Source organism: Colias eurytheme, chromosome 14 (genome assembly GCF_061535395.1).
Source record: "Colias eurytheme isolate Ceu_HAF_F1 chromosome 14, ilColEury1 Martin Lab GWU primary, whole genome shotgun sequence".
In the NCBI taxonomy this organism is placed as follows: Eukaryota; Metazoa; Arthropoda; class Insecta; order Lepidoptera; family Pieridae; genus Colias; species Colias eurytheme.
The window spans coordinates 4276503-4301936 of record NC_142993.1 but is presented as its reverse complement, the minus strand read 5'-3'; the positions used below and the strand labels follow the sequence as shown (position 1 = coordinate 4301936).

At 31.6% G+C, this 25434-nt stretch overlaps 4 protein-coding genes across 4 annotated transcripts in view; 3 read left to right on the top strand and 1 right to left on the bottom strand.

Moving 5' to 3' along the window:
* The first annotated feature begins 813 nt into the window (after positions 1–813).
* On the top strand, positions 814–3151 carry LOC149902811 (uncharacterized). The gene is made up of 10 exons (XM_090109212.1): positions 814–846; positions 914–944; positions 1035–1066; positions 1153–1173; positions 1479–1637; positions 1849–2029; positions 2204–2454; positions 2531–2689; positions 2937–3054; positions 3132–3151. The coding sequence occupies exons 1-10, from the start codon at positions 814–816 to the stop codon at positions 3149–3151; spliced, it is 1005 nt and encodes a 334-aa protein (XP_089965338.1).
* A 3782-nt stretch (positions 3152–6933) lies between these two features.
* On the top strand, positions 6934–8983 carry LOC149902810 (methionine synthase reductase). The gene is made up of 5 exons (XM_090109214.1): positions 6934–7170; positions 7242–7388; positions 7491–7724; positions 7851–8546; positions 8708–8983. Exons 1-5 carry the CDS (start codon positions 7048–7050, stop codon positions 8921–8923), a joined length of 1416 nt encoding a protein of 471 aa, XP_089965340.1. The 5' UTR covers positions 6934–7047; the 3' UTR covers positions 8924–8983.
* Positions 8984–9113: 130 nt separating this feature from the next.
* Positions 9114–16089, bottom strand: Pak3 (p21 (RAC1) activated kinase 3). The gene is made up of 2 exons (XM_090109213.1): positions 15205–16089; positions 9114–13086 (listed from the first exon to the last, which is right to left on the bottom strand). The coding sequence occupies exons 1-2, from the start codon at positions 15908–15910 to the stop codon at positions 12293–12295; spliced, it is 1500 nt and encodes a 499-aa protein (XP_089965339.1). The 5' UTR covers positions 15911–16089; the 3' UTR covers positions 9114–12292.
* Positions 16090–19903: 3814 nt separating this feature from the next.
* Positions 19904–25434, top strand: part of LOC149902806 (uncharacterized) — an 82102-nt gene continuing 76571 nt past the window's right edge. Inside the window, exons 1-2 of the mRNA XM_090109654.1 lie at positions 19904–20102; positions 24930–25425. Coding sequence (XP_089965780.1) covers positions 25039–25425 — 387 coding nt within the window. The 5' untranslated portion in view covers positions 19904–20102; positions 24930–25038. The remainder of the gene's footprint in view (positions 20103–24929; positions 25426–25434) is intronic.

The window sequence follows — 25434 nt, the reverse complement described above, 5'->3', positions numbered from 1 at the left end:
ATTTTTTTATCTAAATATTCGAGTCGTAGTAGGTTATAAAATGAAATTAAATGAAAGATACATAATTTCCCCCACAGATTTCCCCACATTTAACCCTGCCAAAATAATTATGGCGGGACTTCTTTATTGAAATGGACTTTAGGTACTTAATTGTCTTCAAAATATGATGTCTTCAAAAAGTTATTAATCAGTATGTGTGTACAGTATTATCTATTTCATTTGCTGCATTATCTCATATTTAACTATATTTTTTTACTTATGATATTTAAAAATGAAAACCGAAAACGATTTCAGATTGTTATTGTAGGATTTGATTAATCACGCGTCGTAGGTACTCGAGCTTTACTCGAGTATGTGAATTTGAATGAGTATAATAGTTCTATAAATATAAAAATGAAACCAGTTTTCCTTTGTTTTCCTTGGACACGGCCGCGGCATCACGCGTGAACGGGTGGACCGAATTTGATAATCATTTTTTTATAATATGCCTTGAAGTACGAGGATGGTTCCTATGGAGAGAAAACGTACCTAAACATGTAACACGGGCAAAGCCGGGGCGGACCGCTAGTTTTAGATAAAATGGGGATTTATTGAAAGAAAACGATCTTCTGATAAAGCAAACCAACAGTTTGTTACATAATAACGTTCCAATTAAAATATTACTAAGTACAATTGAACTAACAAGCAGAGTAAAGTTATGGGTATTTTTGATAACATGCGATAAACTAATCACTGCATACTGCACACTGACCGATGTTCACAGTTCTCAAGTTTTCTTACAATTCTTGATCATAGGTATATTCAAAAGAAAATATGGTACTATGTCTAGTAACATTCATTATAATGGTAATTATAAAATAAACAAAAATAAAATAAATAATGCCCTTTATTTACATTATAAATTGCCTTTCAGTTTTTCGCAGTTTATTCTCAAGATTATGATGGTAAATCTTTATACTTTTCGGATACTTTACAGTAATCATGAATGTGAGAGTTGATATTTTAATATTTTATGTTTCTTTTGCTTTGATTAGATATGGCTCCAACTGAACAACCAGAAGAGGAGGTAGGTAAACGGGAGATATAAATACACAAATTCTGTACACTTAAGAATATACAGAGCATTTATAAGTAAGAAACTTTTTTTTTCAGTGGCATATGGATTTCATGCCGGTAAGTTAAATCTACCGACATAAAAGAGGAATTTTTAAAAACCCATGTATAACACGACAGATAAGCATTCCTAACTAGTATGGTCGTAGTGTGATGATAATATCATCACGCTACGACTAATAGCTATAATATAGCCTATAAAGTTCCTCGATAAATGAGCTTTCTAACACCGAAAGAATTTTTTAAATCGGACCAGTAGTTCCCGAGATTAGCGCGTTCAAACAAACAAAAAACTCTTCAGCTTTATAATATTAGTATAGATTACCTAATATTTTATCCGGAAAATCCGATTGTTTGTTTATTAGACGGGATACTTGCCAGATAGTGTTTATAGAGAGCTAGCGTGGTACGGAATACTGCAAATTCAACCACTTCACCATAGCTCCAAACACAAAGTTGCCGCTCAATTGATTTGGCAACACACACTTGGAAGACCCCATGTTATTATGGAAAGTCCACCACAGGTAAATAATTTAACACAATATAAATAAAAAAGGTAAATAATAGTTGTCTAACTAATATAGGTAACTAAATAATAAATTAACTTACCTATAGGTTTAATAAATATCTTAAACGTTCATCGATGTAATGATAATCAATAAGAATATGCATCTTATTCTACTTTGTAACCTCTAAGCTATGGGTTTTTATTAGAGAATTCATTTTTATTTATAGTCCCTACAATCGGAGGGCAAAGTAAGTCGACAGATACTCGCTGAGGAGGCAGCCAAATGGTCACGGGAACAGAGAGCAGCCCAAGAGGTGTTAATGGAAAACATAAAAAGCGGTGGCAATGGTCTTACCGTTCGGACAGTAGTGAGCGCTTCTAAGAAAACGACGTACATAATACAAAATGGTATTTCTTTATTTTGGCTAAGTTGAACTTTTATAGAACTTTTCAGAACTCGCGACACTTGCGAGCTAAAGCCAAACTATATAGCAAGAGCTTTTTTCGCAAACTATCAAGTATCATTACATTACTTTATTAATTCTTTTATATTATATCAGGTATGTATTCGTTTCCTCCTAGGTAATTACTACAAATGCCCAGAAGGTTCTGAACCAGATTTGGACGCTTACAGAGTGCAAGCTAACATGCATGAAAGAAAATGTACGTATGGAAAGCAATCAATTCAAGTCCCTGTAGATCCATGCATAGAGGCTGAAGTGGCACCCATTGAATACTCTTTCCATGAAGGTTGGATGTTCTGTCTTGGTAATGGTGAAAGAGAGAACAATTATTTTCAAAATGGAACCTTGGATTGCGGCAATAAAACAAAAGTCAGTTATTAAATTTCTGTTTGTTTAGCGCATTCATTTGTTTTACATGAGTGTATGTTATATGATTTTCCTGTAGGTTTCAGTGGATGAATTTTTAAGCCTGTGCGCAATTGATAACAATATCGTTATAACATTTGACTATTTTGGTGATGAACCACGGAAAGATATGATGCACAATGCTACACTTTGTACTACTTGGGACCCTTGTCGTCTATCGTATTTATACAGATTAGAGGTGAACACTTTCAGTTAATAACAATTTTTTTGAAGTGAAAACTTCTTTAGCGGCGTTGTGCACTTTTTCTGTAATGGGTATAAAATCTTAAACTCGCGTCAGGACACGTGACCTGATCGAAAAAGCGTAAGACGGATACCATTCCAAAATATCAAACATGCTCAACGTTAATAATCAAGTTTTCACTTCTGCCGGCACTCCCGGAGTGCAACCCGTCGTTTAGATTTTTAACTGTTTTATTATTTAGCCTCCACCTGTGGAATTAACTCCTGCGTTCCCTACGTCCACGCCGAATCCATGCGATACAACTCTTTGCCCTGAATGTGTTGAAGGCTTTACTGAAGATCACGGAGTTCCTATGGATCGTAAGATATTAAAAGAGTGTAATATTTTTTATGATTTATTTCCATATTACTTAAGTATGTTTTATTTTATTTTTCAGTTGGTTCCGTTGAAATTTGAAATAAATATTGATGTCCAAACGTGTTTGTTTTATTTATAAACTGTTTCTCGAACGCCTCATGGGTACTGCGTAGGCCTTAGAACTGTTAAAACGTTCGCATCTCATGTTTCTCTCTGATAAAGTTTTGTTATCTTCTTAATTATCTTAGTAAAACGTATTGTGTATATCCTTCCTCTAGACCCAACTGTAACAAATTTTACGAAAATCTGTGGATTAGCCATGAATGCTAACGACTACTACTAACTGCTAACTAAACTAAAAACTTTAGAAATAATACTAATAAAAAATATATTCGCCGAATTGAGAACCTCCTCCTTTTTTTAAAGTCGGATAAAAATAAAAACAGAAACGTAAAAGTTATTGGACGCTATCAATTATTTTTTTCAAAATGGTAAGGTACCTAACCGAAGTAACCATATTCAATAATAAAAACGCGTTTTTTTAATAACTAAACGTAATTTAATGTAGCCGCCGTGATCTCGGCACGGGTCTCGGACCTCGGTGATAATATGCATCTACCTGAGGCTCGGAGCAATTAACAAGCCTGGAGAAGTAACAATTAATTGAACAATAAAGCACTAGTTTGGCCTTTTTGGCTTATGGCAAAATGTCATGCGAAAAAAGAGGATAGATATATGTCAGTTCGACAGTTTGAAATGACATGTGCTCATTTCAATTTGTTTTAGTGACCAGTCTGGTCACTAACGCATGGTGATTTTAATTATTGTTTTTGAAGTGAAAAACGTGTTTTCTAGTTTCTTAAGTTATTTTCTAAAAAGATAATTTACTAAAGATTACATGGCTTGTGTTGTTCACGGCTGCAAAAGCCGTAGTACTGGGAAATCGGATGAAGATTGGAATTTGTCTTTTCACAGGTTAGTGTTTTGATCAATTTTTTTGTTAATTGTATTATAAATAAGTAAATTTACGTTATTTTCATAATCATCTATGTTTTATCTAACCGTAATCATTGAAATGAAATCATAATCAGCTTAGTTTTTAGAAAAAATGCAAAATATAACTTCCATAGTGTTGTGCAATTATCGATACTTGAGTAGGAACGAAGTACTTCATTGATAACATCGAGATAGAATGTACTACGTACTAGAGAGGCGATCGCTACTACACTCTCTTTAACACGAGCTAGAGGTAAGAATCACAAGTCTCTTTAGTCTGTGTCGGACTGTGCCCCCCGCTTGCCGCGTCAACACGTGTTATTGCTCTGTTCAAAATGCCTTCGTGTTTGCTTAGATATTGTTTTAACAGTTCCCATAATACAAACAAAGCCCGAGGAGTGACTTTTCACCAGTAAGTTTCCTTATTATGAGTAAGTCATGCATTTTACTAATATTGTTATCATTTTGCGAAAAATCACCACGCGTTCTGCGTTTCGCGCCATTTTTCATAGACTAACAGCACAGACGTGACACTATCGATGAGTCTGTTAAAAAAATGTAACTGGATTTTTTTAACTATGTATATACAATATCTACTAGGAAAGATTACCGTGGTGTAGTACCTAAATATTTATACTTTTACCCGACTACGCAAAGTAAAACGGTAGGTTATATTAAGTAATATTTATTTATTTACCTATTTTTATTTATTAAAAAAAGCCTAATCAATAGTTGTTCCAATAGGATTTATAAATTATTATGCACAACAATTACAAATAAACACAACATTCACAGAAACTAATACAGTAAAAGTTCCTTAATCGCGCTTCCTTTATTCGTGTTTTCACTATTCGCGGATTAAAAAAATGCGACCCAATTTCTATATTCACGACTAAAAATTTTTTTTATTCGCGGATTTAATAAGTACATACATAATAATAAAATTATTCCAATAGGTATCTTACCCAATATCCTTGTCAAATGGACTAATAAGAAAGTAAAATAGATCTTATAACAAGTTTGCCTAAAGTACATAATATTATGTTCTTAAATGATATCGCCGAGGCCTTTGACACAAGCCGCCTTTGTCGCAAGCCACCTCTGCAGCGATTGATGTTTTTGAGAATGTAAATAAACAGAATGGAAGCAACCTTATAACTCAATAAATAAAGTATATTTTTAAATGTAGTTCCGTTTATAGTAAAGTTACAAAAATTGTGATCGAGTAAGGGGGCGTCCATAAATTACGTGAGGTGTTTTTTAAAATTTTCTGCACCTCCCTCCCCCCCTGGTGAGATGTCGTGAGAATTTATTCAACCCCTCCCCCATCCTCGAATCTCGCGTGAGATTTTTCAAAATGTGAGTTTCTTATACGTAAACGCCATCAACATTGAATCATCGTATCCATTTAAATTACATCATGAAGCAAAAACTGATAAAACTATTGATTACTACACAAAACGACAAAAGCTTAATAAATTGATATTATTTAAAGGAAATTAAAATACATAGTTTAATATAAAATCCTCGTTTTATTAATTCCCTAGTATCAGTACCACCAGATAGTACCGAGTAAACAGATTGCACAATGTGTCGCATCTGCACGCATTGCTTAATCTTTGAACTTGAAGCCACGCCTCGCTCGTTCCACACGTACCCCACCACATCGGCCGCGCGCAATGTTTTTGTTTGGAATAACCCCTCTAGTAATATATCTCGATGATTGATAATGACTGCTTTAAGTTAGGAGAAAAAAAAAGTATTTAAGTATGGATTTTATTGTTATTTGCAGGTTTCTGGCTTGAGAAAAATTAAAAGATGTTTGGGTTAAAGCTATAGCACAGGGAAAATTGAAAGCCTTCAAAACATTCTTGGCCTTGTTCAAATCATTTCGAATCAGACGAATCAGACGGGAAGAAAAGTAAAGTGCTTTGCAGAGATGCTGTGCCACAAGTTTAAGGTGGCATCTATTTTAAATAATAAATATTGTAATTTGTTAATTAAGTATCGAAATAAAATGTTGTAAAAAAAATTTTTAAATTAATTTATTTGTTTTATTTGAAGCAATTTATTTTAAACTTTTACCAATTTTTTCCTGTGGGAATGAATTACTTTCCCGCGGTAAATTGTAGCCTATATGTTATTCTGATGTTTAATCTGTAATATGTATAATTATTGTAAAGTTCCATAAAAACTCATTCAGTAGTAGTTTTTTCGTGAAAGAATATCAAATGTCCATTCTTATATATATTTTTGCTTTTATAATATTAGTAGGATAGGATTATTGATTTGTAAAAAGATCAACCAGGTGGAAGTCAGATTCGCGCACGAAGGGTTCCGTATAATTCTATGAATGAATCTATGAAAACAGGAAAAAATACGCACCTTTTTACGAAACCATAAAAAACAACCTAAACCGAAATACCTAATAATATTTTTTTATAAATACCACTACCATACAATGCAAGGCAGTCAATACGCATCGTAAATGAATAATTCCAAATTAAACGAATCTTAAAATTTGGAATTACCTATCCATAATTCAAAATTAAAAGAATCTTAAATTATCTTCAAGCAATTTTATAACTTAATTTTTTTATTTATCGATATTTTAGTATTCGATAAAGTAAAGGCAAGCACTACCTTTTTAGAACAAAAAGTGGCTACATGAGGATTTGAATGCCAAGCAGATAACAGTGTGTTGTCTCTTTCTTTCGCATTAATTAGGGTATTGAATAAAAGAGAGCCACTATATAAGAAACGTTCAATTAATTGTTACTTCTCCAGGCTTGTTAATTGCTCCGAGACCTGAGGCATCTACAGTGTCAAATTTGACGACTGAGTATTGACATTGACAAGTTTCAAAATTCAAATTCAAAATGTGACTTCCAAGCAAACACATTTTTTATAATTGTGAATCATAATTATTATGAAATGTTACTCAAATTACAAATAGTTTAGCTATCAATTCAAGAAATAATTAGCGGACGTTCATAAATATGGTGCTCCTACAAAATTATCTAGGTTTAATCGAAGAAACTTTAAAAGACACGTCTTTGGTTAGTTTTACTTTACCAAGTGTAAAAGAATGCTTCCTACAAATTAGTTATGAGAAATCCGAGGCAAGTCTACATACTTACAAAATACGAATATTTACAGCATTTACAAATTGTAAAGTTAATATTTCTTTTAGTGTTGCAGCACAGAATATGTTGCATCGAAACCACTACTACCATTTGCTCGATCTGACCTATTTCTGAGTTCTATAAAGAGTTGGCGGAGATTATCTGCCGTGAACAATGATTGCAAGGACATCTATGAGATAGATTTTGATATAACTGTAAGTATTTATAACAATATTACTTAACTGTAACTTATTGTTTTTCTAATATTTTAATATTAGACTGTTTATATTCATTATTTTCTGTCTTTTATATTCCAGGGTAGTAAATTTACATTTAGTCCTGGAGATACTATAGGTATTATACCAAGAAACAATGCATTGGAAGTGAGTACCATTATCTCTCATTTGGGTCTTGATGATGTTAAAGACCTGCAATACAGCTTATCTATAGAACCTGGTAAAAAAGCAAAAATTCCTCCTCACATACCAGTGAAATCAACTGTAGAACATGTTTTAACAAACTGTGTGGACTTAAGAGGGGTAGTCAAAAAGGTAATTCATTTTTTAATTTATACTGCTTGGCTATAAACTAGATAGGAGTAGATAATTTGACTTATCCTCATATTATGTAATAATTCCACTTGTTAAATGTAATATATCCATTTTGTATTTTTTCAGCTATTCCTGTTGGCACTATCTAGACATACAAAAGATGAAACAGAGAGAAAAGTTCTGGAATACCTTTGCAGTATAGAAGGATCAACAAAGTACACATCAGATATTCTAAACAAAAACATTTGTTTACTTGATCTTCTGTGTATTTTTAAATCATGCAAACCACCAATACAAGTATTATTTGAGCATCTACCTAGACTGCTACCGAGGCCTTATTCAATAGTTAATAGTTTAAATTTACACCCAAATACAATTAAGATCTGCTTTTCTGTTATGAATATTGGGAATAAGAGGAAAGGTTTGACAACTGGATGGTTGGAACAATTAATATTAAATGACAATTTAGAGGCCAAAATGGAGAATTTGAATCTGTACAATGGGACTAATATTAAGATACCAATTTATTTAAGACAGAATATGAATGGATTTACAATCCCTAATGAACCAGAAACACCTATTATATTAATAGGTCCTGGCACAGGAGTGGCTCCATTCATTGGTTTTCTAGAAGAGAGGGAATATTTAAGAAATAGTTCAAACAAAGACTTGGGTCCTGCATGGCTTTTCTTTGGCTGCCGAAATCCCCTTTTGGATTATTTGTATGAGAAGGAATTAAATAACTTTTTGAATAATGGTGCTTTGAGTAATTTGAGTACAGCATTTTCAAGAGTAGATAATTGCAAAATTAAATATGTACAGGTGAGAAAGGCATATTGAATTATAATTTATATTATTAGTTTATCAAAAGCTTCAGTTGAAACTAAATTTAACAAGTATTTTCAGTAAATCTAGAAGAGGTTTATTAAATATATGACAATATTACCAGATTTAAAATTGTATCATACTTTTTTGTGTTTCAGGATGGTCTTCAAGAAAATGCATATGAAATAATAAAATTAATCAAAGCTGGTGCTTATGTGTATACCTGTGGGGATGTAAAAGTGATTGCATCACAAGTTAAGGAAGTATTGATTGATTGTATTATCAGATATGATAATGTAACAAAACAGGAAGCAGAAAAATATGTGAATGATATGCAAAAGGAAAAAAGATACATAGCTGACATTTGGAATTAGAATTTTGTGATATTTAGCATACAATGCGTTGTTGTGTAAATACATTTTTTATTTATTTTACCATGGCCGTTTTATTTGATTCCTTGTATTGATGATAAAGCACTGTAGATTAAGAAGAATATTTAAAAAAAATATGATCTATCTAAGAATATGCTACTTAAAATGAAGGTATTTTACAAATAAATTGCAATTATTTAAAAAAATAATTTAATAGGCAACTCTATTAATAAAATGTTCAAAAAGTGTCATTGGTGTATACAAACTTATCACTATGCTGTATAGTATAGCCTTAATACATTAATGCAATTCGTTGTGCGACAGCAAAATGCTTATAAAATGAAATGAATAAATCCAAAGAAATTAGAAATTTTTACATACAACTCTAAATATGAGTGAAACATCTTACAAGCTTAATACTTCGGCAGGGCGTTTAAGCGTAAATACCAAAAACCGGTTTGCCCTAGTGTTGTTTCTAACTTATTTGAAAATTTCTTATTTTTTATTCACTTCAATCGATATTATAATACTACATACAAGCAGGCACTCTTGGTAATAATTATCCAAACGAGTTACTTAAAAACTATTCAAATTTTGATTATTTCTTGTATGGAATATTCAGAGGTCCTCCTCGGACCGAGGTCCATCTCTGTAGTCATAATACAAAAAAAATATATAGGTACTTTCACAGTATGTAATCATAATCAAATTGCCTGCTGAATGCTGATGTAAATTCACTATTCTATTCTCGTGATTATACAGTTCTACTTAACAAATATGTACTATGGTATGAATACAATACAAAATAAATGGCCACAAATTTATAAGATAATAATATGATGTATTCAGAAATAAGCCCAAGCTTTCAAGCTTAGATTCAGGAACAGCAGAGCCAAAAATTAAAAGTTCCCACAAAGATTGTACTTATTTCTCAACACAGTACTATTAACTATTAACTATATGTATAATAATTCATATTCATACTATATGTAAACGTGCGTGTAGACTAGTAAAAATGTTTTAGTAACATTTGTAGTGAATTAATATTTACTGCAAAAGATAATGCTTAACAAATCACAATCTATGTTTTGTACATAACAAAAAATACTTCTAAATTATGTTATTGGTTATTGCGCTTAAATTACATAATATGTATTTGCATATTATGTTCACAATTAATACTTGTGCAGAATACAATATATCATTTGTAAGTAAATAAATTATTACAATATGACGCACATTAAATTTCTATAAGAAAATAGTGTGGTTTCATTCATAAGTTTTAAAAAATATAAATACATATTAATATGGCCAGTCAGGGAATTATAATGAACATAGAAAAAATGTGTAAATGGAACAGTCTCAGTTAAACATTAAGCCTTAAATCTAAAAAGCACTACAAAGTCAAGTATAAAAATATTTGGTCAGTTTAAGATGAAAAAATAAGGAATGTCAGAGAAACATGTTCAAAAAATATTTTACTTTCTTTCAGAGATAAGGGTGACACATTTAAATTTATGAGGCTATTATTAAATTGTGAAGAAGTTACAATTTTCACTTATTTATTTGTATTCATAAGATATTTAAAATTTTATGTAGGTATGTTTTTGGTATAGACTCTATAGAGTCACTATTTATATTTATTTTATTATGTCCTATTCATTCACCAGAGTCTTAAACGAGTATTTTAATATTAAATGTTTATACTACTTATTACAGTTGTGATGAGAATTTATAAGTTTGTATCTAACAATCCAAGAATACAGAGATTAATCGCACAATCTTCGCTCATTTACGATTGCGAATATAATAATATAATTAGTTTATTTTAACATTAATCACGATCATCATCAGCCCATATGTTGTAGAGGCTATAATGCACCAGTGCCCAAAAGCGAGGAACACCATAGATTGTTTTAGCTTTTATATACGCGCTCCAGAAACTAGAAAGGCAATACGAAAATCCGGTAATTGCCCGACTAGTGCCTACTCGCTCGCTTGAGCGACAAAATGTTATTTATTTTATGCATGTGAGTAGCTGATGGTTGCCGTTTTAAAAAAAATATTGTTGGTCTATAAGCTGGTCATTCGTCAAATACACCTATTTTATTCCAGATCGTAATGAGGGAAGATTGTTCTTAGTCGATCTCATGATATTTTATTAACTGCATCCAAACGGAAATTGTCTTATAATTATGTATTAAATTTATTTTACCTCAACCAGCAATTTGAATAAACAATCCTATGTTACATAATCGAATTTCAACACGACCATGACTATGCAAATGCAATACATCGTCGAATAGCGTTCCTACGTCCTACGTCATCTTACACTTGTCACAAAATACAATTCAAACCCAATTATCCTGTTAAAGGGAACGAATTGGTTGAGAATAGCTTTGGTGTGGGGTTTGCTACACAGTGTATAGTGTTCAGAAAAGATTATGGACGCAATCTAACTCTTTTAGGCTCTTACGTTCAATAGTCTTATTTTTAACAGAAATGTAATTTATTTAAGATGATCAAAACCTAATTAACTTTTCAAATAAACCTAACGCCAATAAAAATACTCAATTATAAACGTAAAATTCGTTAAATCCATTTTGGACAGAATAATAATTATTAAGTAACAGACAAGCATCCAAAACCTAGCTATTTGTAAAATTTTACACATATTACACACTAGCCTAAGATTTTTTATCATATTATTTTTAGATAGATACGATATCAAGTCTATAGCATTGATAAGACAAGAGATATAACGCTTAGTGTGTACAATCACAATACCCTAGCGAATTTACGAACATTGAACACAATGCCTTAATATTAATATTTCTATTTACAGAGGTCTAGTATACATTGTTTTTTATTGTAGGTCTGTAAATGTATTCAAAATAAAATTTGTATATTTAAAAAATATGAATTTATGATGAAAAGATCGACATTGTAAACGTTAATACGGTAGACCTTATGTAATGTCGAATAAGCCTGCATCGAGCGGAAAACAATGCATGACGATTTAACCTTATCTCACGTTCAAATATAAATATTATGTGACGTGGCATTTAAAGCACATTACACTGATTACTTTTAATTCCCGTATCTTTATAAATACGTTCTAGCCAATACACACTAACGAGTAACGACTACGAAAAATATTACCTTTATACTTGGCACTGCATAATATTTGGACGAATTACTTATTGATCATATTTGATCAAAGTAAAAAAATACTCAAAATATGGACCTATTTTCATAAGATTGTAAAGTTTTCAGAATGCTTAAAATAATTATCAAAATCGTGTGTAAAAACGTTATTGCCAAAATAAGACTTTTTAGTATCTAAATTGGAAGCTTTCCTGTCAATTTAATTCAGTCGAAATTCTTGTGTAATATTCTTTGTGCAGCCTTTATGAGTGGAGTTAATGTTCGCAGTTCCATGGCACATTCAAGGAAAGGATGCTCTAATAATTCTTCAGCTGTAGCTCTATCATCTGCATCCACTTGCAAACATTTGTCCAAAAAGTCTTGGAATGCTGGCGACAACTTCTCCCATCGCGGTATCTTTGGTCTCCCCACTGCTGCTATGAAATAAAGAGCTCTTAGAGGCGTTTCTTTCATGTATGGTGGTTCACCTTCAATCATTTCAATTGCCATTATTCCAAGTGACCACACATCTACTTTCTTTCCATATTGCTTTCGCTTGACCACTTCTGGTGCCATCCAGTATGGTGTACCGACCATAGTCTGTCTCTTTTCATCACCTACAATATTAGCACAGAAACCAAAATCGGTTACTTTGACAGAACCATCCATTCCAAGAAGGACATTGTCTGATTTGATATCTCTATGTATAGTGCCCTTGGAATGCAAAAAGGCAATGGCCTGTAATGTTTCACGACAGACAGCTGCTATCTGACCTTCTTTCATAACAACTTCAGTTACAACATCAGTCAAAGAGCCTCCGTCAAGAAGTTCCATAGCGACCCATAAATGATCATAACTGAGGAAAGCATCTAGAAAGTTGACCAGATTTTTGTGATTGAAGTCTTTTAACACATTAATTTCATTTAGAATGAGATCTTTTTTGGTTTGTTTAGTCAAATCGATGTCTTTTATGGCAACTCTTGAATTGTCTTTGCTGTCAATCGCGATGAACACCACACCTGTGGAAAAAAAAAGAAAAATCTAAGAGCAGGCACAAATCAAAGATATGGTAAAAACCCCTTTATGCATTTTGAGACAAGTTTCATAATTCATATAGGTCCGTAATAAGCAGTTTAAAGATGATGTTCTTTAACGGCTAAAATACAAACCCCCCCTATAATAATTTCATAAAATTCATATTTTCAATATTAATTTAAAAAAAAAATTATACCCTATATTCATACTGAAATATTTCTATTTGTGTATAATATGTGTTCACTTACGAATGTGTTTGTTTACAACTGCGGTGATAAATTACTTGTTATCTAAATTGTAACAGTGCATTCAAGATATTCTTATGAGACGTGGCTAGTTACAACAAACGAATACGATTTTTGTATTTACATTAAGTTGAAATTGTATGGTTAAGAAACCATACACAAGGACAGAAAGATTTGGTTTCGAATAAAGTAAATAATATGTATAAATTACTAATCATTTTATACATACTTCTTGTATTTTCGAATATAATATTATGAATAATTTGCATGAAATTTTTTGTCAACTATAGTATGAAAATGATATATCTATGTAAATCAAGTTCACTAGGTTCTTCAATGTTAGATATATTGCATACCAAAGTAATGTAAACCAATATTTAATCAAATAATCAAGGTCAGCTGTATAATACAAACTGATAAGATATAAATATCAATCTACTTCTGGGAACTCTTGCTAAACATAATTGGATAAGTTTCTTTCAAGCATTAAATTTACATGTCTATAATGTCATAACATGTAAGTAACATGAAAAATGTTACCAATTTAAATAAATATTTTTATATTAAATTAAAAATCCAACTAGTTACCTCTTCATCAAACTTATATTTTATTTTTTTATAAAAATCAAAAGCAACCAAAATATTAACCTAAAAACCACCTATTTTTTTATATTTAGGTTTTTTTTTCGTTTTTGTAATCAATCTGAAATTACTTTTGATATATTTTTAACATAAATTTATAAAGAATAGAAAAAATTCAATCACAAGGCGGGACTCGAAGCCGCATCCTTTCACGCCATTCCGCAATTTTTTCTATTCTTTATAAATTTATATTTATTATTTATAAAGCATTTGAATGCCATAAAACCAAAAATATCAATATTCTCAACAGATCTAAGTATAGGTTGAAATGTTTAAATGCTGCAGTGTTGTGGATGTGTTGGATTTTTAATTCATAACCACAAGTTTGATTATGTCTATTCACACTAATTGTTATCGTGTAACATTCAATATTATATTGAATTGAAAATTCAATAATTTCATAAATGTATGAAACATTTCATTTTACAAAATATTGGGTAAAATAACTTTACACATTCTGTTGATAAAAAAGTATTTTTCATTCAATACAACATAATGAAATAATATATGGTGGAGATTTAATTAAATTTCAGTATTTAGATAATTTAAAAAAAGAATGTTACACTGAAAGTGGACAATGGTCATTATGTGTGAGATTTTTAGTTCCATTGTCATATACTGAATTCAAAAAATGAAGGTCAATTTGTTTAATTCAAAGGAGGATAAAATCACATAGCTTTTTGCCTTGATAAAAATGCACAACCTTCAAGGTTGGACGTCTTAACAAACACAGGATGTAATTTATTTCTATCAATTGCAGATGAATTTGTTGTTAGACATCTTATAAATTACAAAATTTTAATAAGCCTGCCGTTGATTATAGGTAAGCTAGCTTTGCCTATGTGGTTTCATTGATTAATGAAACCACAGGCAAAGTTGTATTTCCATAGCTTACAAAAAATCAGTACCATCAAAATGCAAATTAAAAAAAACAAAAATAAGCCATGAATGAAACTGTAATCAATACATATTAAACTTGTATTAGATACAAAAGTATTCAAGGTACTGTGTGTAGTGATAGTGTACATTTTTTGTGATACAGTGCTCAAGTTTATCAGAACATGATAACAAAATTCTCTTCAAATTAAACTTGACTTCCCTGTTCAAAATTGTTTTAGAATCTAATAGAGGTGAAAGAGATTGAAAAAAGTTTAAAATATAATAACATGAATACTACAAGTGTATACAATAAAGTGATTTAACAATGTTATTTACCTGAGGCTCCAGCACCAAGCTGTTTGACTCTTTCAAATCTCACATATGGATCATCTTTATTACAAATTCTTTTCAATTCCTCATAGACCTCCTCATCACTCATAGCAGCATTTATCATTTCTTTCTTCCTAAGGATAGGACTTTCTTCAGGCTCTGTACCTATGAGGGTAAGATCTTGAACTACAGCTGTTAAATCCATTATTGAATCTTTCTTTTTAATACTATTCTTTGTAGGTGCGGCAGGCATAGTTTGTCGTTGTGATAATGTGTCTGTACTACTACCAACATCTTCCTCACTACTTTGACCTATGGAAATATCTGAATCTTGACTTTGGTGAGCATTTTTCTTAGCTAAAAACTTTTTCATTTCTATACCCTCTTTTGTAATGGCTTCTTCAGTTACTATAGGCTTGAATGGCTCCTTTTCTGCTTGTTCCTTTTTCAAAACATGAAAATTATGGAACGCAACAGCTTGAATAGCAGCATTTGGATTCTCACTTTGTTCGGCTGGTGAGATTTGTGCATTCAATTGCCTCAGCCATGATGCAGGTAAACCCTCCAACATCCCTGTTTCTAAATTTCTACTCACGTGTATGTGTTGTTTAACGTTGGTGGGCATACCAATCTCAGTAACTCTTTCATCTCTATTTGTTTGCTTCTTGGAGAAGAGCTTTCCAAACACACCGCGACCCGAGCGTCCCGTCATTGTGACTTCTTTGAGCACCTTAGCGTAATAGTCACAACACCACAATAACAATATATAATACACAAAACTACATTTCTTGCGTTAGATTGTCATGAATTAAAACTAATTAAGTCTTGCCGAGATAGGAGTGGCTAATCACGGACGGACAAAGTCGTAGAACATCAGGCAGACTTTATCAAACGTCAATGTCACTCACTTTATCTCAATAAAATAAATTCGTTTGACGCAAGTTTTCTTTTCACAAATGTGGTTAATAATGAAGTTTTGCTATTGATAGTTGTAAAATTTAGCTTAATATTGTTATAAAGCATTTGAATACTTACATTGATTAATAGAATGTTTTACAGATGGAATATTAAAGTGCTAAATGTTAAAATGGGACGACACCCGTTATAATAAAGGTGTAATGGAACGTATTTTTTGACGATGGTAATTTTTACATAATATATTCTTGTTATCTTTACACAGGAACAGGAATTTTTGGATGATTCATACTTGTAAAGTGTAAACATATTAATATTGAGTACAAGTAGGTATTAGTCAGTTCAATAAAGAAACGAATCTTCAATGGCGGCCAAAGCTGACTTTGACAGATGGTAGGATCATCAAAAAAGAAAATAAAAATAACGTAAATTGATAATTATTTTATTAATTATTTCAAATTGTTTGTTGACAAACTTTTTTGTTATTGTATTTGTGTATTTATATGAATAATATCATATTTACGTATACAGAATGTAATAAAATCCCCATAATACTTGTAATAAGCCCATAAAACTGAACAACTTTTCCCAAAGAACATATTTTGTCAAATTCCAATAAAACATTATTTACTTTCGCAAATGCATAATTGTCATTGTAAATTTATGGTAAAAGCTATTATAGGGAAAATCAAATACATTTTAGTGATTTTATTTTTCCATTTTTTTTTTGCATACCGTACGGCCGTGTGTGAGCGAGAGGGAATGATAAGCGCCGCCATTGAAGATTCGTTTCTTTAAAGAACTAACTAATACCTATATTTTGTGGAATTAAAAATACTTAAAATGCATAATTAATGACAATATGTATGATTTGTTAATACTGATGAATGCCCTTAATGCAATTTTAGGAATTTGTAGAGGAGTACTCAGAAAATAATTATTACTTTCATTAATTAATAGGTAGGTATTAGGTTTGTAGGTTGGTTGATAATTTCGGATTATTATAAAATATATAAACATTAAAAAAAACTGATTAGGCATTGATAATCCTGACTACCTACCAATATAAATTACGGGAAGCTGGATATTTCGCTTTTCGAGTTCTTCCCTGATATTATATTGTCCCTGATAATATTTGACAATGTTTCACGTTCATTACAAAAAAAATGGGTTGTCTGTAAAGTCGGTTTACTGACGATAGTTGAACGTGACAAGTGACAACGTCCGATTGTGCTTCTTTGTCGCTCGTTCCGCGCTCTCGCTTGCACTTCAAGCCTTATATGGAACGCCTCAGAGCGAGGTAACGCCGCATGAGTCTAGTTTTTTCGTGCGTGCAGCCGGCGCTATCGAATTATAAGACGTTAATGTCACGTCAAAAAACTCATTCATTTAAATGACAGCTAAGCCAAGCAAAATACTTCACCTTGATACAGTATAGTAGTACAGGTAGTACATATAACCCGAGCAGATAGAGAATATAGATCTGAAGATGGCGTCCGCTCGCATACGTTCTCGCTCACTCTCTATCGCTGTCTATACTCACACAGTGAGGTACGCGTTGCAAAAAAATAATAGGATTCGCTTTCTAAGCTAGGTACTTGACGCGCTCCGAGTTATAGTGGCTTTTATTGATAGGTATTATAAATTATTGTTTTTGTAGAGTTTGATTGTTATATTGTTTGCGTTACATTTGATTGTTATTTATTTTCGTTAAGTTTTTGTTACAAACTAAAACAAATCGATGAACCAATAAAACGATGTTATAGAACTTAATTTGCCAACCGTACCATAAGTACCCGTCGCAACTCGCAATCTTCAGATCTATTCTCTATCTGCTCGGGTTATACCTGTATGTATATTAGGAAGCTGTGAAGCAGCCCTTTTGTGGCCTTTATTCATTGCTTTTTGAGTTGGCGTACATAGCATCTGTGTCCTTTACATATATAAAATGATGAGCTTGTTCAAACCTGTCAAAATATATAAATTATAATTTTTGTTATTCATTAAATGGAAAAAAAACAAATCAGTCTTTAATTTAGTACTTTTTCCTATAAAACTCGTAACTTCTTCTTCTGGCTCCACCCAATCAGTAAGGACACCGCCACTTAATGTGGGAGAGACAGGACTCAAATTTCAGTCAGGACTTGTATGGTTGTGACCAAGTAACGTTTCACATTTGGAACTGGGTGGAAAAAATAAGCTGTAAGCTGTAAGAAAAAATAAGCTTGCAATTTTTACACTCGTAAATATTGCAAGCCTTTTTTTAAGTTTCCTAATTTAGTTTGAAACTAGAAGTATATTTCCTTAATTATTATTGTATTTTCATGGTAGGTATTTCACACAAAAACCCTTTTGTGTTCGAGCATATGAATTAATTATTTATCAACCGAAAAAAAATCTTTATCGAAATAGCTTGTTTATATTGTTACAAATGCTTTTTATTTTCTATTAACTGGCGTATAAACTGAAGTTGATATAGTAAAAATATAAGACTGTATTTGGATCAGCCGAAGCTTGATTATAGTTTGTTTATAGTTTTTTGTATGCCGTTTCGGATATCTCTAGTGATATTTACTTTTATCGATAACGTCGATAAAACACGAGAACGTAGCCAAAATATACGCAATAATGTTTTATAACGTGAGGTTTTTTTCGGTAAGCTCTCACAAAGTCCACAATATTTATACGGCGTGAGTCGTGACTGAGTCTATTACTCTATCGCACACATGGCTGAAATATAATCATAGAGATTATATTTCAACCTTTGATTGTTCTAAAACAAATATTGTAATGGCTTGGCAAATCAGTTCGTTGAACTTATTAGCCAGTAGGTACTTGCTGAATTTTGATACGATAGCTGTTCATAGTAAGAAGGATTGGATGAGGACGTATTTGTTAAGTTAATTAGGGTTTGTATGTTTTATATTAATTTAGAATTGGCATAGTTTTATAGATATTATTAGATTATAGATATTATTATATTCTTTGAGGGGGGTAAGGAAGAAAAGCAATATTGATATAATAATAAAACATAAGAATATAGGCACTACCGCACTAGATATTATCGACATTAAAATAATGACATCACTATTTTAGTCCTGATTTGAGAATAACAGGCCAGTTTAAGGCGTGAACAATTTTCGTATAGTAAACAATTCTTTCAGTCGGGCGTGTGTTATTTTTAGGTCAATAGCTTCAGGATTCGCTCATCGTCTGTTACATGTACAAATGAATGTGTCGACTGCATGCGTTGGGAAGTCAAGCGTTAAAGTCTATTAAAATGTCTGCACATTGCATCCTACTTATAAATAGAAAGCAATTTTAATCTTAAATATATGAGTGTATTGTTATGTGTTACATGGCAGCAACATTGTAGAATTTTAACGATAAGTATATATTAATGTCAATTACATAATGAAAATACATAAATATTAGGCTTTAGCAATACACAAGGGGAAATTTATAGATAAAAACAACGAGCCGTGAGGGTTAAATGTTCATAATGTTCTAACATCTTTATGGTATTTAGGGTAAGGGAAATCACAATATTGAGATAGTGTATATTATAGTTTTGTGAGCACTGAGTATTATGTGTTATATACTAGCTAATATATAGCTAAAGAAATTCAATGTTAGTGTCAATAACTTTCAGCGCGATGATCTAATGCTAACTATTATTAGGGCGGGATTTATCTCATTAAATAAATTAGGCCATACTTAAATATTTCATTATTGTATGACGCGAGCGCGGTAGGGCGGGTGCGCCGCCCACACGCACCAGTCTCGACGTCCACTCCGCGCGGTCCGCCGGTCGTAATCCCATATCAAACTTTTTTTTTATTTAACCTAAATCGCGTGTGATTTGTTTACGAACGCAACACACCAACTTTTCAAATATTGGGATTCGACATTCTTATTTCAAAAAATTGTGCGTTCGGATACTCTGGTGAAATTGTGTTTGAGGATGTTACAGGATCCTTCAGAGCAAGGTATTGAAATATTTACCGGATAAATGTTGCTGTAAATAAAACAAATAATATTTGATTTCTTGTAATTTTAATAATTATTACAACAATAACTACAACTATGGCGAAAATAAACTTAAAGCTCTACTTTTTATATCAGCTGACATATTAATCTAACATATATAGGTACCTAGTTTAATTGATATATATAATTTGATAATTTTGCAGTAATTATTAACAACAGTAAAAAATAATGAAATAATACTGAATTTAGTTTGATCTATGCAATATGCTCTACTTTTCTAGAATAGGTTATACGTACATTTTTAACTACAATAAAACCGGCCAAGTGCGAGTCGGGCTCGCGCACAAAGGGTTCCGTAGCAGCAAATATAATAAATTACAGTTAAATCAACCTATCTCAAAAACTATAAGAGATACTTTGATCAAACCAAAAATCGTTGAAAGAGTTAATTAGCATGCATCACCTCTATTTTTTTTAGAATTTTATACCCCGTAGTTATAAAAATAGAGGGGGGGGGACATACTTTTTACGACTTTGAGAGCTGATATCTCAAAAACCGTTCACTTTAAGAAAAATGTTTTTTAGAAAACTTTATATCATTTTAAAAGACCTTTCCATTGATACCCCACACGGGTATGTACATCGAAAAAAAAAATTTCATCCCTCAGTTACATGTATGGGGGGCCCCACCCCCAATTCTTTTTTTTACTATTTAGTGTCATATTTTTGTAGCGGTTCATACAACACATATTCCCATCAAATTTCATCACTGTAGTACTTATAGTTTCCGAGTAAATCGGCTGTGACAGACGGACAGACGGACAGACGGACAGACGGACATGACGAAACTATAAGGGTTCCGTTTTTGCCATTTTGGCTACGGAACCCTAAAAACGGATCTGTTTATACAGGTGCATTTGAAATTAGAACATACCTATCTTTTTATTTTCATTTGATCTTCATCTATTAAAGTGCCTGACATTTCAACTGCTGTTACATGCATGTAAATCACAATGTAAATAATAGGAATAGATATATAATTATGTATAGTAGAGCTTTTATACACACCAAATAATTCAAATAAAATGAATTTTGTACAAAGGTATATTTGTATTATTTTTTTATTACAGTTCTTTTCCGTATTACCATAGTTTTAAAGTATGTATTTTTATAACTAAAAAAATTAGACAGCGGGAAAGGAACCTACGACAAATTAGAAAGTGTGTGCAAAGTAATCGTAACTAACTGTTATGAAAATTATAAATTATTATTTTTTTATTAAAAAAAAAGTAATGTAGTTATAATGAAACTGAATATGTAAGATTCCAATTGCAAATAACAATGCTTTTAGCTGATGCTTTATTTCTTTATTCTCAACACGGTTTCAAATTAACGCAATAAGATATAAGTAATACAATTTCGCTCTATCATCGTATTTATACAATAGTTACGGTTCTCATAATTTATAGCTAATAGTGACGTTAACATTCGTTTTCCTCTGAGTGTAGGCCAACCCAATACAGGGAAAATGAGCTTCCAGCATTCTAATTTATTTAGCTTGTTATTATATTATTGGCATACCAAATTGCAACTAAGTAGGTATACCCGCTCAGTAGCGTTACTTGAGAGGAAAAAACAAATAAGTATAACATAATAATATACTTAAAAATTAGATTTATATAGGCTAAAATAATGTGTATGAGCATGCGGTACATTACAATTTCCTATGAAAAATGACGTAGCGCGGGAAGTTGGCGCGCCGCCATGAAATACGAGTATTTAGCTGAATCGAGACCACACGAAGGTCAAGTATTTTGGATTTCGTATTTATTATGAGCTTTATTCAATTTCAATGGAAAACAAAATAGTGCAATGCAACAATTTAAACCGGCTCTTTCCCATTATTCTTGAATCTTGGGGCATGCAGATCATTCCCTGAATAAACTGTTTAATTGGGCGTAATTAACTATGACGATAATACCAACTTGTGCGGTAAATTCTCAATAATGGACAAAGGATTATTCGCAGTGTGATTTTTTGAGGCAGATGTTATTTACTCCATAGAAGTAAGAAAAAGCTATGTAGAGCTCGAAAATATGTGTACGTTCTCTATATACTAAGCACATTAAAACATATTGTGTAGAAACTAGATTAATACAATTAAATATTGATGTATTTAAAAAAATCTCAAATACTTTACCATAAAATGCGGATGGATATAAAACGGTATACCTGAAAAATAATCATATTTTATGTCAACGTTCAAACAGTGTCCTTTCAAATGAAAAAGAAAAAATACACAAGGGACACGTTTCCTTTATGGAAAATAGTTCAAATCTCATAGAATCTAATCCGTTGATGTTATCAATAATAAAACAAAGGGTTCAACAGCCTGAAACTATTTCGGTTGGTTTATGTTTGTATGTCGTCGGTTGCTAAGCACGAGTTAACAGGGGTGTTGATGGACGATCGATACTAAATTTTACCTTTAATATTTGTTATTAAAGCTTTTACGTACAGAATGTTTAATTTTTGGAGCTTGTTTAGTTCTATAGAATCTGCCTTAATTGTTTTGCTGGAAAAAACAGAGTTTAAAATATGTAGTAGGTAACAACCTACTTACCAAAAAAGCGTACCTAGATAGCAGAGAAGGTTTAAGTTTTCATAACTAAAAACGAAAATAAGACTTTAATGTATAAACATTGTGGTAAAAAATTGAAGAAAATCTAGATTTTATTTGATTTATTATTTACATTCTATCCCATTATATTATCAATTCTGCCCTAGCAAAGCTTCAATCACAACGACATAAAATGTTAAGTGATGCATATTTAAAAAAAAATACCATTAAGGGGTCGATTCATTATCAGCACATAAGAAAATTTTATAGAAAATGTATCTTTTCAAGATATAATAATAAAAAAAGAATTTTGCACATTTTGAGTTGTCTCTGACGATACGCAACCATGAGGCAACTTAGGACAAAACATAGTAAACATGATATGAATATCTTCCGATTAAAGCATATAATTATTCTTTTATTCATTACGCCTATTCATTACTCAGTACCTATGTACTGTCTAAGTAAAGAATGTTGGACAAGGCTAGCAACCCACTCGTACTTTGCAACTAAAATGCTTTTGAATATTTTAACATTTAAAAGCTCTTTACATCTTTCTTAACTCATCGTCAAATTCAATTTTCATTCCACTTAATTACAATTGCTTTAGGTACTTTATTCAACCTGAATAGCTACTAAAAATTAAAATATTATTTTACAATTGCTGCAACTTATGAAATATCTTATATAATGGTTTAATTCATGGTCAAGAAACAAATAATAAAAAAAAAAACTTTCAGCAGAAATTTACCCCTTTTCTTAAACTATGACCGTTAACAAGTACATTTGACAATTATTTTTTTACTTGAGTAAGAAATTACAGTTTTTGCAGTATGTGCATTAATTACTAGACAAAAAATTACAACTAGGAACAGAAACAGAAACGATAATAATCCGTACCATACTCAAATGTCTTTAACCATGCGAAACTCATGTGAAGTTAAGTGTGACTAAACTATACTGCATAAACTTTGCAAAAAATAATGCAACAATATCAATTGCTATTTTATTACTCCACGGGGGTTCCAGTATTACACTTCGTTAGTTTTATAAGTTTTGAATAAAGATATTTGCGGTGATAGAACTTTACTTAATTTAAAGAAAATACTAAAAGCTACGAAGTAACTACATATTTAGTAATCTGTGCTAAAGGATTCATCTTCTAGGTAGTTATTTATAGCACGTACATAAATTGTATAGCAGTATTTGTAAGTGAAATTTCATTTACAGGAATATATGAAACTATAAAATAAGACTATATTATCTTCTTATATATAAAAATGAATCGCAAAATGTGTTGGTAAGCGCATAACTCGAGAACGGCTGAACCGATTTCGATAATTCTTTTTTTATTATATTCCTTGAAGTACGAGGATGGTTTTTATGTAGAGAAAACGTAAATATGTTCCACGGGCGAAGCCGGGGCGGACCGCTAGTTCATAATAAAGTGAACCGTAACATTCATATTATATCTATCTACCAAATCGCCGTGCATGAGAGCACAAATATTTTTAGATATCCTTGATATGAAAGATGCGAATTCTCATGACGAATAAAGAAATAATATAATCTTGAACTAATTTATAGATGCTTAGTTTATAATAAACTTTAGCTTATAATTGATATATTTGCAAATACTTTACGGAAAACTTTCTTGCTAAAATGTAAAAGATATTTATCGTCCCTATGAGGAGAAACTTTATTGCCTTTTTATTAATAAGTGAATAAAATACACCTCATTGAAACAGGTATAAAGAAATGTGGATGCAATTTTGCATGTCACACGAGTCATATCATCCGACAATGTTAATAGGCTCAATTGTGTTGTCCTCGAATCGCACAGGTCCTTATGATTGAATTATACTTCCATACACCGTCAACAGCGTGAATATGAATTATGAAGTATGAATGTGCCTACACAATTTAAAAAATATGTGCTTTTATGAACGGTAATTAATTACTGTGTTTCTCATTATAATGAATAGTAATAAATAATAACTAAAATCTTTCTCAACAAAAATTGTTTCTGGAAAATATGCTCTCAACATTCAATAATTTTAAGTTTTTATTAAGTCATCAAATAGAGGATTGATGGAATTTTTATCTTATAAGTTGAATAAGTAGATAATTAAAAATAATTGAAGGTCTTTATTTTGCTTACATCATACATGACCTTGCAAATTAAATATCGATACTTGTATTTCAGGTACCTAACAAGAACCAGAACGAAACCAGTAAAGTGACTTGACTCAAACCAGGCAAAAGACCGCGGACGATCGAGAATCCCGAATCCTACGAGCCGGAGACGTCACAAAATGGCGTCTACCGACACTTCGACCTCCAGCCAAATATCTGCCGTAGCAGCTGAAGAACACAAGCGTACCGTCGACGAAGCGTTCCTCAACAAATTGAAGAGCCTCGTCGAACGTTTGAGGCTTGAAAACGCAACCTTGAAGAAGTCGCTCGACATCGAGCGGAGCGAGGGTAGAGCACTTAAGGCCCGATTCAATAGCGAAATCAGAAATTTAAAGACTGAATATAAAAAGAAAGAAGATTTGCTAGAGAAACAATTAAGATCATTAAACAAACCAGAAAAGTCAGAAGACTCATTAGCGAGCAATAAACTTCTAGAATTGAAACGATTGTCAACAGAAATTCAGTCTTTAAAAACTGCAAATAAAGGGCTTAACGAAAAACTCAAGGTATGAAAA